The sequence below is a fragment of the Raphanus sativus genome, chromosome 4 (assembly GCF_000801105.2).
Source record: "Raphanus sativus cultivar WK10039 chromosome 4, ASM80110v3, whole genome shotgun sequence".
In the NCBI taxonomy this organism is placed as follows: Eukaryota; Viridiplantae; Streptophyta; class Magnoliopsida; order Brassicales; family Brassicaceae; genus Raphanus; species Raphanus sativus.
The window spans coordinates 25626983-25644885 of record NC_079514.1 but is presented as its reverse complement, the minus strand read 5'-3'; the positions used below and the strand labels follow the sequence as shown (position 1 = coordinate 25644885).

Here is a 17903-nt window from a genome sequence, read left to right as displayed (position 1 = left end):
TAACGCGACAGGTGTCGGCGTCACATAGACTCTATTTCTGACCTGGCATCCGACGTGTCACAGGAGGAAAACAACCCTATTTTATAGTAATACATTTCTTTTTTTACAATTTGTTTCCTACGATCCATTCTTAACACACTTCCTAAAATCTGAAATTCACAAACTTAATCTAATTCAGAAAGTACTTTTAAGCATGGAACTCACTACTTTAGCTGAAATTATGTGTAATATTATGTGTAATAGTGAAGTAACTATAATTATATACGAAATTAAATAACTCCAAATTTATGAAAAACATTTTTTTATTATTTAATCTATCTATTTAATTACTGTTTTATTACTAAACAAAACTATAGGGTTGGTTATGTTTTTTTTAAAAATTTACTGTTTGAAAATAAAGTACCATATTAATGTGTTAAAAAGCTATGAAACAAATGTATAGTTTAATTAACAATATAACAAATTCAATACAATTATCAAAATACTTTACTAACCATTTTTCTAAAAACAAATTCGCAAATATGATCAAAGATAACACAAATATGATTACAAAAAAAATATATGTATGATACAAGGAAAGACACAAGTACATACTTATGAAACTGATTTATTTAATATATTTACAAAAATCATATATTCCATTAAATTCATATCATACAAAATATGATTATACAAACACACAAACATATAAATTATATTAGGCAAAAAATGTTTTTAAAAAATATATTAATAATAAGGATAATTTTTTCATCAATATTTTTCATATGATTTTTAATTTATATTCCATATTTAAAAGGTAATAATCATATTTTATTAATATCTGAATAAAAATTTATATTCTCAAATCTCTTATACAAATAATAGATATCTCCTCAATCTAAACAAACCATCAAAAAACAATATTCCTAAATATATCCCCTAAACCTAATATGCAACCAACGGATATAACATACTTAGTTAATTTAAGTTATTGTTGCCGTGTTTTTTTGTCAAAATTCAAATTAGGAAAAGGCATTTATAAGTCTGATAAGGCAACTATAGTTAAAGGTAGTTTTATTTATTACTTCAATGGCATTTTTGTGTAAATAAATTGAAAAACTAAAAGTTAATTTATTTTTGTACTTCTATTTTAATAATAGAGATATCAGTTGGCAAAAGGAGAAAGAACATTTGATAGGAAACAGTGTATACAAAAAAAGATACGTAAATCATTTAAATAGTGAAATAAGAATGGGATCTTAATATCATTTGCCCAAAAAAAAGGAATCTTAATATCACTATAACAAGTTGGAATAAAAAGGAGGAGAAAATATTGAAACTGAAAAGAAGAAAGTACAGCCTGCACACCAGAGATCATGAGATTCTAGGGGGAAAATTATAGGTCGCTTTACAAAAAGTAGGCCCTTCATATTATTGTTTCCTACCACGACTTGCTGACAAAAACTTGTAATTAACTATGTATTTTCTGTCTCTGTTCAAAACTGTTTCTCTTTTTTGTTTTGTGCATAGAATTGATTTCTTAAATTTATCTATAATATCAGTGTATACTTTATTTCTTTCCAACATCAGCTAGCTAATAATATTATATGGTAAACGAATCCGTCTCATCAAATGTATGATAAAATGCATAAATGATGCACCTCAGAAGTTGACAAATTAGGAAAAAAATAAAGATAGAGGAATAAAAAACAACGAATATGTATACCAATTGTCGATTTCATGTTGATGACTGATCAGGTTCGCATGCAAAAAGAGAGAAATGAGCGTAGAAACTACGCCTCATAAAGACTAATTGTTTGTTATACGACTTGCATTATGATATTCGGGGGCTTTTGTTGGATTTATAATCAACATTTTAGTTTTCCAAAGTTATTATACATTCATGGAAAATCGTAGCATCTTTATATATTGTGCTACCAGTTTATAAATATAACCAATGATCAAATCAAGGTTAGAGGTTAACCGGTTCAAAAAAAAGGTTAGAGGTTAATAACCTAAACAAGTCTGACTAATCTGATGTACAAGTTCGTTAGATAAAAATCTGCCATGTCAAACATCTAAACCGTAGCCTAGGATCAACTGGCCAACATGCATTAACCCATAACGTATCTACGAATCTAGTTCTTATAATTTTCATTTCTTTGGTCAGTGAGGCTGGTATCATACCACTACATTTCGCTTTCAATGTGAAACTTAATTCGGATTTAATTCGATTGATATGTCTAAGTTTATGTCATAAAGTTCAAATTCAGATACCTATTACTATGTTACTAGATAAGTACCGCACCTTGTGCAGATTAATATATATATATATATATATATCCAAAAATATTTAAATTTGATTTAAATTAGGCATCACGTGTTAATTAATTCAAAGTATTTATAATATAGTATTCTTAAGTTTTGACCTTTAGAAATTTGGCATTCTATATTTTCTCATATTACATCTTTATTAGCAAAGTTTTCAATTGTTGAAAAACGTACATCTTTTAACTAACTTCATATAAACTACTTTTAAATAATAAGAAAATAAGAAAATATCAAATATTTATATAGATGATATTCCGTTTCAAAATGGTCTATATTTTGGAAACAAAAATTGTTTCTAAAATATACATATTTTATATTTTCAATGCATGTAATAATGAAAAATTATAAACTTCAAAAATTAATTGTGCGTACTGAATTTTGATTGGTTAAAAATATGGAAAATAGCTAAATGCAAAAAATAAAATATTTATAATCAAGAGTTTATGTGTTATCTTAATATGTGTGAAAACTCTAAAACATAAATTATTTTAAAGTAGAAAAAATTAAATAATTGATCTATGTTCTTTTATAAGTTTGGGATATCCAATATTAATCCAAAAAAATAAAACTAAAAAGATAGTCCCAACTTACAAAGTCAAAATAATTATTATTTTAATTCTAATTTCAAAGTGTAAAATGAATATATTATTTAAATTATTAAATTGACTCAGTCAAAACATAATAAAACATGATACATACGAAAAATATCTAAAATTATGGAAAATATGATAAATCAGCAAAATTCATTCTTAGATAATAAAAGAGATAGATAAACGAAAATGGCTACGTTATTTCAAACACAAACTATATGTACATGTAACATATGTACTATACTTGTAACATCCCGAGTTGTGATATGTAAAAAGGCTTAAGAGATTTGATTTGGCTATCTATGTCATCAAAGTTGACTTACTTTTTCCGTCAAACATCCGTTTAGAACTTTAGAGTTAAGCGTGTTTGGACTGGAGTAGTGAAAGGATGGATGATCTATCGGGAAATATGATTCGCGATACCGTGTAAGGGAGGCCAAAACACGGAGAAAGGTCGGGTGGTGATTGCAGGGTCAGTAAACAATGATTTTGAGCCTTGGAAAAATTAACGACCGACCGTCGGATGAGATGAGGTCCACGGGCCGAGAGAGCGGGCGTGAGTGACCCATTAGCTGTGGGCGGTCGGGACGTTACAATACTTTTATACTTATATAATCTGATCGTTTGTATATCATAACTTTTGATCAAAAAAAAAGTATATCATAACTAAATTTTGGGTTCAAAAACATACACGTGTAAATTGCACATGATAAAAGTATAATGTTATTTTTAACTTAAACCCAACCTTTACGTGCATGTAAATCTTTTTCCCCTTAATAGAAAATCTTTTAGCAAAAAGAAAAGGTTTTTTTTCCTTTTTGTTCAAAAGTGCATGTAAGTTGTAACTTAAATGTACACCAAAAATTGATGACTTTGTAAGAGAGGGGGAAGAAGATAAGAGATTTTAGTTTCCGGTTGTATCCCTCTCTACTGCTGTCGTCACACTTCGCTTTTGTCTTTGACTCTTTGTACGATTCTTAAAGACTTCAGAGGAAAGCTATAATGAAAAATAATAAATACGTTTTATATTGTTAGTTTATCATATTAATATAATTCGACGTATATATTTCAAATTTCAAACAAGCTTCTCTTGTAAATACTGTTTGAAAACCATTTGATTGCAAGCGACTGGCGTTAGAGAGAATTACGAGTCTGACGTTTTACAATACTCTTGTAAAACTTTAGTGTCTTTTTCCCGAACATTAATCTGTTCCCTAAACTAAATTAGACCGCGTTATTTGATTAGAAGCTATCTAATTGCCTTTTATATAGAAAAAAAATGTTTTTAGGCCAAAAACACTAACATGGTTCCACAAGGTTAATTTCACTTGCTAAATGACACGACTGGTTTAAATGCAGCAGTTACCGTTGCGGGTGATTACGGTTTCAAGCGTTATTTAACGTTTTGATACAATGTTTAAAAAGTGTTATGTTTTCAGGATATTTGTGACTGATTGATTATAATATGTTGCAGCAGTTTAATAATAAATTATCAAAATAAACATATTATATCATTATAAAAATATAAAATATACTATTATGATAAAATATAATAATTATTAATATAATTTGATTAATAATAATATTATGTTTATTTATTTAATTTTAATTAGTTGAAAGTTATAATTTAATAATATTTTTTCAAGTTTTATATTAAAACTTTTAAAAGAATATTTTGTTTCATTTTATATATGTATGTATATTAATTTTTTAAAAATTCTAATGAACGACTAGTTTAAAGTTTTTATAAAACAAAGTTATAATATTGTTTGTGAAGTTAAATTAATATATAAAGTGTTTTCTATATTTTTTATTTGTAATATTTCCATTTTTCATTTTAATTTTAAAATTTTAAAATATTTTTAAAAATTAATTTTATATATTTTATATATATTTTAATCCAACCGCAACCGCAGACGCAAACTGAAACCAGCTTTTGATTTTAAGAGGTTTAGAACGGTTTGAAGCGATTTGTAACGGTTTGCAGGTGGTAGCGGGGAAACCAGTCAAACATTAATTGTTGTTCTATTAGGTTAATTATTTTCAAAAGGTAAAAATGTCCATCAAATGTCAATTATAAATTATAAATTACTGTTTTAATATATTTAGATATTATAGTTAAAATTAAACAAAAAAAATAAAAATCCTCAAATTTTTAAGATATATTTAAATTAAAAACTAATTTTAGTATTTATTTATTTAATATACCTTTTGGTATATTGTATCATAGATTCAAATACTTTTTACTATAATTTAGAGAATATTATTTAGGGATTTGCTAAATATGTTTTAAAACATGAATTTTATAGAAATCTATATTTCTTAAAAGATTTAATAATAAAAATGATTTTTCAAATATGGAAATGATCTTTTATCTATAAAAAATAAAACTATCTTTTTAAAAATTTATTTTGGTGCAAAAGTCGATTTTTAAAATATAGAAACTGAATATTTCCAAATATTTTCTTCTCATATTTTCAGAATTGTTCATACTTATTCATAAAATACGTTTTTTACTATATGTAGAATACACTGAACATGTTTGAACTCAATTTCTATAGATTTTAGATATCTGAGGAATGTGTAGATTATGTGTTCTAAATATTTTAGGCGATAGGTTAAACATAGCATGTCTATTGCAAATACTTTTAGATTACTTCAATTTACGTAGATGACGTATTCGTCAGTTAGTAGATTTAATGAAAATGTCGATTTTATTTTCTATTTCGTAGAATGTCAATTTTGCTTTCCGTAGAACAAAATCTGCAATTTTGATTTAAACATTTTGCCAACAAAAAAATACCTCTAATTTAACATAGGTATTTCATCAGTAGTTCCTATTTTTCTAAAATGATTGTTTGTAAAACTATTTATTTGATTTATTTTATAAATAGAAAATGTTATTATATACAAAAATGATACAAATTTGAAATTAGTCTAATATGACAATATACTTGTTTTTGGGCCTAAAAACAATTTCCCCTTTACAAAATAGTCAGATTAGAAACATTCAAGAAGAGTGATTTTATCCTCGTTTTTTGTCACCTAGTTTTATCTTGTCAGCATCCTGAATTTATTATGAACTAAAAAATTTATCTGAAAAATGTATAGTAAAATAAAAAAGTAAATAAAGGATAAAAGAAATAGAAATATTATTTTAAATATTTATCGTAATATTAAAATAAATAAATATATAATATAAGAAAAATAAATATAAGTAAATATAAATATTACATCAAACATCTAATGTAATATTATTATGAGACAATTTGCTGTATATACCTAAAACTAGTCAATATTAAGAATCTACCACTTTCTGTCTAAAATGGTAGAATACTGTAACAAATTGGTACTGTTATTCCTATACTACCCTTCTGCATAAGCCATGTTTCTAGTAGTCTAGTAGAGTACCTAGTAAAGTACCAACATGCATATCTTCATCGATATGACTTTGAAAGTGATAGCCTTGTGTTCATTTTTAAATCTGTGACTACACAGATTTTAAACCACACGATTGTGGTTGGTATTTGCACCTTTAACTAGAGAAATAATCTAGAAGATTTATTGAAAAATATCAAAATTATACACTATTAGTAAAGATCATTCTTAGCTGTTAACAAATATTGTAATATGATTATATTTATACAATTAATAGAGTTACTGATCTACCGAAAGGAATGGTAACGTACTGCATCAGTTATGGCTATACTAGCTAAGATCATTAGTATATATGATGGGAAAGTAATGGTGGACAACAGTAGGTAATAAACTATATTAACGGATAATTCAAATATTAGAGGCTACCATAGGTAAGTAGTAGTATATCACATTTCTTAGCTGTTAATTAACATATATAAGTGTTAGCGTTTAACTAATAAGTGTTAGCGTTTAACTAATAGTGTATATGATAATTGGAATCATTAGTGGTATATCATTTGTAGTAATCAGTAGGTAGTTCATTTGCAGTAAAAGGTTACGAAACACAGATAACGGTGACTTATACATTTAGTGGGTAACAAAATAGAAAAGTGATAATCAGAAAAGTGGTGGCTAAGAACAACAATATGTATGCTTGGAATCATTAAAATCATCTGGAGTATATATCATTGTTAGTTGTTAAGTACTCCTTCCGTTTCAGATTAAGTGTCGTTCTAGGAAAAATTTTTCGTTTCAAAATAAGTGTCGTTTTAGAATTTTAATGTAAAATGTATTAATAAGATTCTCCAGTTTATTTTTCTATTGGTTAAAATGTGGTTAGTTGTACAAGTAATTGTATTTTTTTCTTGGAAATATATAAAATTACATGTTTTATTAATATGTGTGCAAAAGTCTAGAATGACAAATAAAATGAAACGGAGGGAGTAATAGTTTATATGAAATTGGAATTATTAGTGGTGATTTCTCTGAATGATATAAAAGCTAAAACCTATGAATATGTTTGGTGTAATGGTTACGAAAACATCTTAACTACAATTTATATATTTAGTTAGTAATACAGCACTATTTATGTTGAAAACAATGTACAGTATTATATATAGAGACAATAAACGAAGAAAGCAAAACTAACAAGATCAGTTAGCATTTAAATAAAATATATAGAATAGATATCCAATAAGTGATTGTGATAACTGTGTAAGAGAGGGTGCTCCGGAATTGCAGGTGGTGGCCAAGGAAGAACACAAACCAGTAAGCTCTATTTGGTTGAATAAAGCTCTGTATTTTCCCAAAAAACCTTTAAATTTCTAAAATATTTAGGATAAACGGGAGAAAGATCCACATCATATAAAGAAAGGGAGAAGGAGAGGAAAGAGTTTACCTTTGAAGAAGAATTCATCTTGTAGAGATGATGTGGATTTATCAAAAGCTACGGCGGCTGTGCGGTGTACTCAAACTCTCAACTTTGAGGTAAAGAAAATGTCTCAGTGATAATGATGAAACCCAAAAGTGGATAAGAAAAAGAGAATACATTGATATCTATGTATACAACCATTGTCGTATATTTATGTTTTTGATACAAATCTGAATTTGTCTCGCAGCTTTTAGGAATGTCAATTTAATTTATAAAGTTGATTTTCAGTTTTCTCTTTCTTCAACAAATACAATCTTAATCTAGGATCATATGGCATCCATAGATATAGGGGTATAATTGGACTACGAAGAATTGAATAGTGTAGAAGGCATTTGCCTAATTTTGGTCAAATGGTGTATATAGAGCCTAATTTCTCTATTATTATTTGATATAAAATAAAAAATTGAATAAGTAAATATACAGTATAAAAATAAAAAAGTAAATATACAATATAACAAATATGAAAACTAAATTAAATATCTATCTGAAAATATATAGTAAAATAAATAATAAGTAAATATACAATTTAAAAAATAAAAAATATTATATTAAACATCTATTATAATATTAAAAGTAAATATAAAATATAAGAAAAGTAAATAAGAAGAAAATATACAATATAAGAAATAGAAAATCTACATTAAACATCTGTCTGAAAATGTATGGTAAAATAAATAATAAGTAAATTAAAATATAAAACTAGAAATATTATATTAAACATCTTTTCTATTATTAGAATTTTAGATAAAACAAAAACAATTAAAATAAGTAAATATACAATATAAAAATTAAAAATAAATAAAGAATAAACATACAATATAAGAATACAAAAACTACATTAAACATCTATCTGAAAATATATAATTTTTATTATTTCCAAACATTTTTATAAGTAAATATTTCTATAAATAAATATACAATGTAAGAAAAACCAGAATATAATTTAAGAAATAACAATATTACATTAAACATTTATCATAATATTATCATTTAATATAAAGGTAGGAAAATTAGAATAAGTAAATAAAAAATATAATAAAAATAAACAATTAATAATTATACAATTAAGGAATGAAAAAAAATTAAACATCTCTCTTAAAAATGTATAGTAAAATAAATAATAAGTAAATATATAATATAAGAAATAGAAATATTACATTAAAAATCTAATGTAATATTTTCATCTGATATAAAAGAATAAAAATCAGAATAGTAAATATACAATAAAAGAAAAAAACAATAAGTAAATATACAATATCAGAAATAGACAACAAAATTAAGCATTTATCTCGAAAATGTATAGTATAATAAATAATAAGTAAATATACAGTATAATAAATAGAAATATCATATTAAATTTTTTTTTGTAATAACAGAATAAGTAAATATAAAATATAATAAAAATATAAAAAGTAAATATACAATATAAAAATAGAAAAACTAAATTAAATATCGTGCTATTAGAATAATTAAATATATAATATAATAAAAAGTAAATAAAATATATGATAAATAAATATGACATAAAACATATATCGTAATATTATCATTTAATACAAAAGTAAAAAAATTTAAAATATTTACATATACAAAATAAGAAAAATATACAATAAAAGTAAATATACAATATAAAATGTAAAAAAACTAAATTAAAATATATCCAAAAATGTGTAGTAAAATAAATAATAAGTAAATATACAATATATGAAATAGAAATATTACATTAAACATCTATCGTCATATTAGATAAGTAAATATACAATACAAGAAAAATAAATAATAAGTATATATACAATATAAGAAAAATATAAGAAATAGAAAAATATATTTACCATCTATTTGAAAATGTATTGTAAAATAATAATAAATAAATATACAATATATGAAAAACTAAACAATAAGTAAATATATAGTATAAGAGAAACTAAAATAAGTAAATATATAATATAAGAAATATCTGAAAAATGTATAATAAAATCAATAATAAGTAAATATACATATAAGAAATAGAAAAAATAAATTAAACATCATCACAATATTAGATAATTAAATATATAATATAAGAAAAATAATTAATAAGTATATATATACAATATAAAAATAGAAAAATTACATGAATCATCTATCTGAGAATGTATAGTAAAATGAATAATAAGTAAATATAAAATATAAGAAAATAGTAATATTATATTAAACATCTATCGTAATATTACCATTAGATATAAAAACAACAAAATTAGAATAAATAAATATAAGAAAACTAAATAATGAATAAATATACAATATAAGAAATGAAAAACTACATTAAACATCTATCTGAAAAATGTATATTATTCTGTTTTTTTCTAAAGAAATATGTGTAAATATACAATATGTGTAATTAGATACATTTTGATATGTTCTACTAATAATGCCATTATTTTCTATTTCCAGAAAAAATAAATGGTTGAACACCAATATCATTTAGGTTAAACACACGAATAACAACAAAATTCAAATATCACAAAAATACTCACATCAACATTAGAATACAATAATTTTAATCTAAAATTATGAAAATTTTCTATTATATAACCCATAAATACAAAGCACTCAATTATTTACACAAACATACAATTCATAATACAATGTCTAAAAGATTAATTGTATAGTTAACATTTACTAATCAAAATAACCAAAGTAAAAATAGTAGCACGGATTAATCCCTAGTAATAATAATTTATAAGAAGAGTGGTGGAATTCTGGCAAGAGGCAGGATTTTTTTTTTTTGGTCAAGAGGCAGGATTTTAATGTTTTGCTTTTTCTAGGCAGCAGGTTCAGAATTTATACAAATAAGGTAATTTAAACAAAGACATGTGTTGTCCCAAAAAAAAAAACTAAGCAGAGAGACAAATAAAACTGGAAAATAATAAATAAACAGAGGAAGGAAGTAAAAAGGAAATACAAAAAAGGTCAAGGGGTACTTTCGGTATTTCCATAGCATCTTCTTCCGTTTCTTTTTTACATTCCAAAGTCTCATTGGACTTTGAAAGAGATTATTTGTTCTCTGCTTCTCTCTCTCTCTCTCTCTCTCTCTCTCTTTTTGCCGTTTCGTTGGGGCGGGGGGGAGCACAAACGTCGTCTTAGCCTCCGATTTCGAAAAACCAGTAAGCAAAATTTGACTACATTGCTTCCAATCCTGCTTATTTTCCTCTTTACGATTCTCTCTGTTGATCACTCTTTCGAGAATTCAACTAGTTTTGTTTCTTTTGATCCCATCCTCATCCTCATCCTCATATATGAAATCTAATTTCGTTTACGAAACCTTTGAAAGATTTAATTTAAGCTTGTTTCGGTTATGCATGTTGTTTCGTTTCGAGATCGTCTAGTGTTTCAAGGGTTTTCCGTGAGCTTTCTTGAAAATGGGGGGTTTTTTTTTTTTGTCTTTCTTTGTTTTTTCTCAAAACTCGATTAGTGGGTTTTAGCTCTGTTTTTTTTTTTTTTTTTACTAAGAATGAAAACTTCAGTGTTAATGTGTGGTTAAAGTTAAAACTTTTCCGGTATGTTTGTGTGTTTTCTGCAATATTTGTTTGGAATATATTCTCCTTTTCTGGGGTTTTGTAGTAGATTTCTCTTTGAAACGTTTTTTTTTTCTTTTTTTGTGTGTTCCAAAAGTTCGTAGACTTTCGATAATGTGTGTTTTCAAAGTTTGTACCTCTTTTCTGTGTCTTCTGTCAAAATAATTTTTTTTTGTCTGAACATGTGTGGGTTCATGCTAGATTCTATCTGTGAACCAAAATATTAAATCGCCACCTTTTTTTTTTAATAAATTCGATCTTGTTTTTGATAGGCCAGTGGGAGAAACATATTTTAGCTCACTGTTTTGTCCATACTCAATAGTTGTCTGTTTCTCAGTGATCAAGTGATAGAGTTGTTTGGTTTCTGTCTGATTGGTGTGAGAACTGTAAATATTGTTTTCTTCTTCACTTGGCCTTACTGATGAATTTATCTTGTTGTAGGTAATTCTGCAACATGGAGGAGGAATGCGAGGAGCTTGAGGTGCCTATGGGGACTCTCAAATCTATAAGATTTAGCATTTCTAGTAACAAAGACCGAGTAAGTGCTGCCCTGAATATTCAATAACCCTATAGTTACATCTTTTCTTTTGTTAGTGAGTGAGCAAAACTTAAATAAATGTAAAATGGTATCTTTTTGTTATTACAGAAGAACATGGCTGTCATGGATGTTGAAGCTGCAAATCAGGTTACTGATTCCCGGTTAGGCCTCCCCAATCCAGATTCTGTTTGCAGATCATGTGGCAGCAAAGACAGGAAAGTATGCGAAGGTATTAATTAACTCCATCCAGTTTCTGTTATATTGTTTCCATGCCCATGATGCTGCAGCTTGTTTATGGTTGTGTATTTTATGGTTTCTGTTTAGGTCATTTTGGGGTTATTAACCTCAAGTACCCGGTGATCAACCCGTATTTCCTTAAGGAGATAGCTGCATTGTTGAACAAGATCTGCCCTGGATGTAAATACATGCGGAAAAAGCAGTCTCAGGTGTTCAAAAAAAAATATATTATTACATTACAAACCCTTTTCATGCTTCTAAGTAAATGTGCTAACAATGTCTTTTTGCATTGTACAGAGTAGTGAAGACCGGCCTGAGAGATGTAGATACTGCACTGTAAGAAGAAGAATCTTTTGTGCTACTAACTTCTCCTTATATGTTGTCTCTTCTTACTGTTTTCTTTTCTTTTTTTTTGAATCTTTCAGTCAAATACAGGTTACCCTCTAATGAAGTTTCGGGTGACCACAAAAGAAGTCTTTAGGCGATCTGGAATTGTGTGTGAAGTTAGTGAAGACAATCTGTTCAAGCTCAGTAAACGGGGACTATCATCACTACCTCCAGATTATTGGGAGTTTCTGCCAAAAGACTCTAACATTGATGAAAGCTGTTTGAAACCAAGCAGGCGGATTCTAACTCATGCACAGGTAGACATGAGTGACTTTGTTGTTTTGGTCTGAACAAAACAAATGTCTGAAACTTTTCACTTTTTTTCTTTCTATGGCAGGTGTATGCACTGTTGTGTGGGATTGATGAGAGGCTGATCAGGAAGGATATTCCCATGTTTGACTCTCTTCCTCTGTCATCTTTCCCAGTTACACCAAACGGTCATCGTGTATCCGAAATGGTCAATCAGTTCACCGGGGCACGACTTGTTTTTGTAAGTAGAATCTTGAAACGTTTTCTTTTTGATGTAATAACGTCTCATATATACTATGGTTTTTGTTACACTTCTTTTTCTAGGATGAACGGACTCGTATCTACAAGAAACTAGCTGGCTTTGAAGGAAATGGTCTTGAGCTGAGTTCTCGTGTGATTGAATGCATGCAGTATTCCAGAGTAAGTTAACTCAAAGCTTCTTTTCTTTCTTGTAATCCTCTGTGATGGTAACTTCATTCTTTGTTTTTATTTGGCTACAGCTCTTTTCAGAAAACATGTCACCGAGTCAAGAATCTGCAAATCCTTACCAGAAGAAGTCAGACACTCCAAAACTGTGCGGTCTAAGATTCATGAAAGATGTGCTGCTTGGTAAAAGAAGCGACCATACGTTCAGAACAGTAGTTGTAGGTGACCCTTCTCTCAAGCTTAACGAGATCGGTATACCTCGGAGGATCTCTGAGAGGCTTCAAGTGTCAGAGAATCTCAACGACTGGAACAGAGAACGGCTCGTCACTTCCTGTTTCCACAAGCTGCTGGAGAGAGGAGAGACACACGTGAGAAGAGGAGGTAACTTAGTGGCTATCAGAGTCATCGATGATCTTCAGACTGGAGACAGCATCTTACGGACGTTAAAAGATGGAGACACTGTGCTGATGAACAGACCGCCTTCCATTCATCAGCATTCGCTTATTGCAATGTCGGTTAAACTCCTCCCTACTACTTCCGTTGTCTCCTTGAACCCTATCTGCTGTTTGCCGTTTCGTGGTGACTTCGATGGGGATTGTCTTCACGGCTACGTTCCTCAGTCGATCCAAGCCAAGGTTGAGCTCGACGAGCTTGTGGCTTTGGACAAGCAGCTTGTTAACAGACAGAACGGTCGTAACTTGCTTTCCCTAGGACAAGACAGCTTGACAGCAGCTTATCTGGTTAACGTGGAGACAAACTGTTTTCTGAATCGAGCTCAGATGCAGCAGCTGCAGATGTACTGCCCCTTTGAGCTTCCTCCGCCTGCTATTATCAAAGCTTCTCCTACGAGCAGGGAGCCTCAATGGACAGGAATGCAGCTGTTTGGGATGCTTTTCCCTCCAGGGTTTGACTACACTTACCCTCTGAACGATGTGGTTGTTAGCAACGGAGAGCTTTTGTCTTCCTCTGATGGGTCTGCGTGGTTGCGTGACGGTGAAGGAAACTTCATCCAGGGTTTGCTCAAGGATCATAAAGAGAAAGTGTTAGATATCATGTACTCTGTTCAAGAATTGTTCTCTCAACTGAATCGAGGACTGAGTGTTTCTTTAGCGGATTTGTACTTGGCCTCTGATCCACAGGCTCGGAGAAACTTGACAGAGGAGATAAGGTACGGATTGCAAGAAGCTGAACAGGTCTGCAACAAGCAGCAGCTTATGGTCGAGTCTTATAGAGACTTCCTCGCTGGTATTGTAGAAGAGGAGGAAGATCTGGTTGCAGATTTGGACCGCTTCTGCTACGATAGACAGAGGTCAGCAACGCTAAGCAAACTTGCGGTTAGTGCATTCAAAGATGCTTACAGAGATGTTCAGGCTCTGGCTTATAGATACGGAGACCAATCAAACTCGTTTCTGATCATGTCCAAAGCTGGTAGCAAAGGAAACATGGGGAAGCTTGCTCAGCACAGTATGTGCGTTGGTCTACAAAACTCCTCAGTTGCGTTGTCCTTTGGGTTTCCACGTAAGCTGACTTGTGCCTCATGGAACGACCCCAACAGCCCGCTTCGCGGTGCAAAAAGACAAGATGAAACCGCTGCTCATGAGTCATTTGTCCCGTTTGGTGTCATCGAGAACTCGTTTCTAACTGGTCTGAATCCTTTGGAGTCTTTTGTTCACTCCGTGACAAGCCGTGACAGCTCCTTCAGCGGTAATGCTGATATCCCGGGGGCGCTTAACAGGAAACTGATGTTCTTTATGAGAGACATATACGCTGCTTATGATGGGACAGTGAGAAACTCTTTCGGCAACCATTTAGTTCAGTTTCGTTATGAGACTGCTGATGAAGACATAACAGGTGAAGCAGTTGGATCACTTTCTGCTTGTGCTCTCACCGAGGCTGCTTACAGTGCGTTAGATCAACCCATTAGCCTTCTTGAAACTTCTCCTCTTCTGAATCTTAAGGTTCGCTCTCTTTTCTTCTTAATGTTTTTTTTTATTTATAAATCATATTCACACTTTGTGTTCTTCTTCTTCTTCTTCTGCAGAATGTGTTAGAGTGTGGGTCCAAGAAAGGTCTAAAAGAACAGACAATGTCTTTGTACTTGTCTGAAACACTTTCTAAGAAGAAGCATGGGTTTGAATACGGGGCATTGGACATCAAGAACCACTTGGAGAAACTGTGTTTCTCAGAGATTGTTTCAACATCAATGATAATGTTAGTAACGTTTTTCTAAAACTCTTTCTTTCAATGGCTTCTACTAAATTTTTTATAATCTTTGGTTAATAGATTCTCTCCGAGGAGTAACACAAAGATGCCTATGAGCTCGTGGGTTTGCCATTTTCACATCTCCAAGGTACAAAACTCATACAGATACAAACCCACCTACATGTCTATAATATATGGAAAAAACATTCTATTCTAATGTGTGCTACCTCTTTTGCAAATCTACAGAAAGTACTGAAGCAGAAACAACTAGACCTTGAATCTGTTGTCTCTTCATTAAACAAACAGTATGCGAACAGGAAGAAAGAACTGAAGCTTGATGTAATTGATTTAGAAATCCAAAGCACGTAAGATACATCCTCAAAAGGTTTTACCATTTTGGCATCATTGCATCTAAAGATGATACTAACCTGTTTTACATTTATGTGTTGTTGATTAGGAACCACTGCTCTTGGGATGATAAGTCAATGGATGGTGATAGACTATGCATCACAGTTACTGTTGTTGAAGCCTCCACGCAGGATTCTTTGGAACTTGAGGCGATTCGACTTGTCTTGATCCCTTTTCTTCTAGACTCTCCTGTCAAAGGTAATCTTAATAACAAGGACAGTTCTTGTTCTGTTATTATTATTAACTAGTTGTGTTCTTGCAGGCTACCGAGATATTAAAAAGGTGGAGATCTTATGGGTTGACAGACCAAAAGCGCCGAAGAAACATATGGAGGGTGAGCTTTTGTTGAAGGTTACTATGCATGGAGTTCGTGGCAAAAAGAACATTTGGAGCGCTCTTCTTGAAACCTGCCTTCCCATAATGGATATGATCGATTGGACAAGAAGCCATCCTGATAATATCCGACAATGCTGCTCGGTTTATGGAATAGACGCTGGTCGGAGCATCTTCCTAGCGGTTAGTTTCCTTTATACAGTTTGTAGAGTAGAGTAGACTCTGGTCTTGCCGCTTCTAAAATGTCTAAAAGACTTTCTTTTGGTTATAATGGCGCAGGATTTGGAGTCTGCAGTGTCGGATACCGGTAAGGCTATGCTGCGGGAACATCTGCTTCTTGTAGCTGATTGCCTCTCAGTTACTGGAGAGTTTGTGGCATTAAACCCCAAAGGTTGGAGTAAGCAAAGACAAGCTGAGCCCACTCCTGCACCTTTTACTCAAGCGTGCTTCTCGGTATTGTGTAACCTAAACCTTACCAACGTATCTTTTTTTTTTCTTTTTTCCGGTTTTGAAATTGCTTTCTTTAAATATCTACAGAGCCCAAGTCAATGCTTTCTCAAAGCTGCTAAGGAAGGTGTCACAGACGAACTTCAAGGATCTATTGAAGCATTAGCTTGGGGCAAAGTTCCTTCTTTTGGGACTGGAGATCAGTTCGAAATAATCATCTCACCAAAGGTAACAACTACTTCGTTTACATTATTATGTTTAATCACAAGTTCTTGTAATGGTTCTTATTTATTTAGTGTCTCCATATGTTTTATCAGAATCATGGGTTTAGTAGCACACCGGTAGACGTGTATGACTTTCTGAGTAAAACAGCGACACTTCCAAAGAGAAAGGCTGTGCGTGCAACAAGCTCCTTGCTCAAATCAGACAAGTTCACGGTCCAGTCATTCCCCTCGCTCGACACCGCTCTCTCGAAAGCAGTCAAAACACTTGATGGGAAAGGACTCACAAGGTCGCAGCTCAGAATGATCTTTACATGGGACGACATCGAAAAGCTTTCTCGGTCACTGAAACGCATTCTCTACAAGTAAGGGAACATAACAGCCTTTCTTGGTCTTCAATTCTTTTTGCTACAAGAACAATAAAGATTAATCATCCTTTTTTTTTTGGCTTTTGTTTTGTTAGTTATGAGATCGATGCTCCGTTGAATGAGAGGGATGGGAGACTTCTGATGATGGCTCTTCTCTTCCACCCCAACAGAGATGAGAAGATAGGACCAGGCTTCCAAGGAATTAAGGTAACTCATCATAAGAAAAAACTCTTTTAACATTAAAAGATACTGACATGGTTTTGTCTTTGCAGGTGGCTAATTCTAAGCATGGGAATGCTCGTTGCTTTGAGGTGGTGAGAACAGATGGGACAACAGAAGATTTCTCTTACCACAAGTGTGTGTTGGGAGCAACAGAGATCATTGCTCCTAAGAGGGTAAACTTCTACAAGGCCAAGTACCTTAGAAAAGGTGCCGGGCAGGCTGGTACTATCTAGAAACAAACTCCAAAAAAAACAAACAGTCTTTTGTTTATATAATATCAGACAATGTAGGAAGGGGGGTGTGTGTGTGTGTGTGTTGTGTAGATAGATAGAAAGATAGATATAGGGGAAAAGCTTGTCTTTGCTCTAAGCTTCTTTTTGCTCCTTTCACTATGTGATACCTTTGCCTTCAACCTTAGAAAGGCTTAAAGGTTCATCACTTAGTGGAAGCAGCAACGAGAAGCTGGCAAAGTAGGCTTCTGTTCTGTTTCTGTTTATCTGTTCGTAAAAACTCTTTAATGTCCCCGGTTTAACTATGAATGAAATATCCGGTTATGCTT

At 30.8% G+C, this 17903-nt stretch overlaps 1 protein-coding gene across 3 annotated transcripts; it reads left to right on the top strand.

The window, feature by feature from the left end:
- The first annotated feature begins 7571 nt into the window (after window positions 1-7571).
- LOC108838170 (DNA-directed RNA polymerase IV subunit 1) lies at window positions 7572-17903 on the top strand. Of its 3 annotated transcripts, none has more exons than XM_057008786.1 (20): window positions 7572-7586; window positions 7656-7805; window positions 11748-11844; window positions 11953-12073; window positions 12169-12290; window positions 12379-12417; window positions 12507-12725; window positions 12806-12958; window positions 13042-13137; window positions 13218-15101; window positions 15185-15354; window positions 15427-15493; window positions 15592-15710; window positions 15803-15951; window positions 16016-16269; window positions 16366-16539; window positions 16624-16761; window positions 16851-17119; window positions 17218-17329; window positions 17395-17903. In XM_057008786.1, exons 3-20 carry the CDS (start codon window positions 11761-11763, stop codon window positions 17575-17577), a joined length of 4353 nt encoding a protein of 1450 aa, XP_056864766.1. In that variant the 5' UTR covers window positions 7572-7586; window positions 7656-7805; window positions 11748-11760; the 3' UTR covers window positions 17578-17903. The 3 variants fall into 3 exon arrangements, with proteins under 3 accessions (XP_056864766.1, XP_056864767.1, XP_056864765.1); XM_057008787.1 differs by lacking the exons at window positions 7572-7586; window positions 7656-7805 and adding an exon at window positions 10759-10895 and having other exon boundaries at window positions 13218-13658; window positions 13779-15101; XM_057008785.1 differs by lacking the exons at window positions 7572-7586; window positions 7656-7805 and adding an exon at window positions 10759-10895.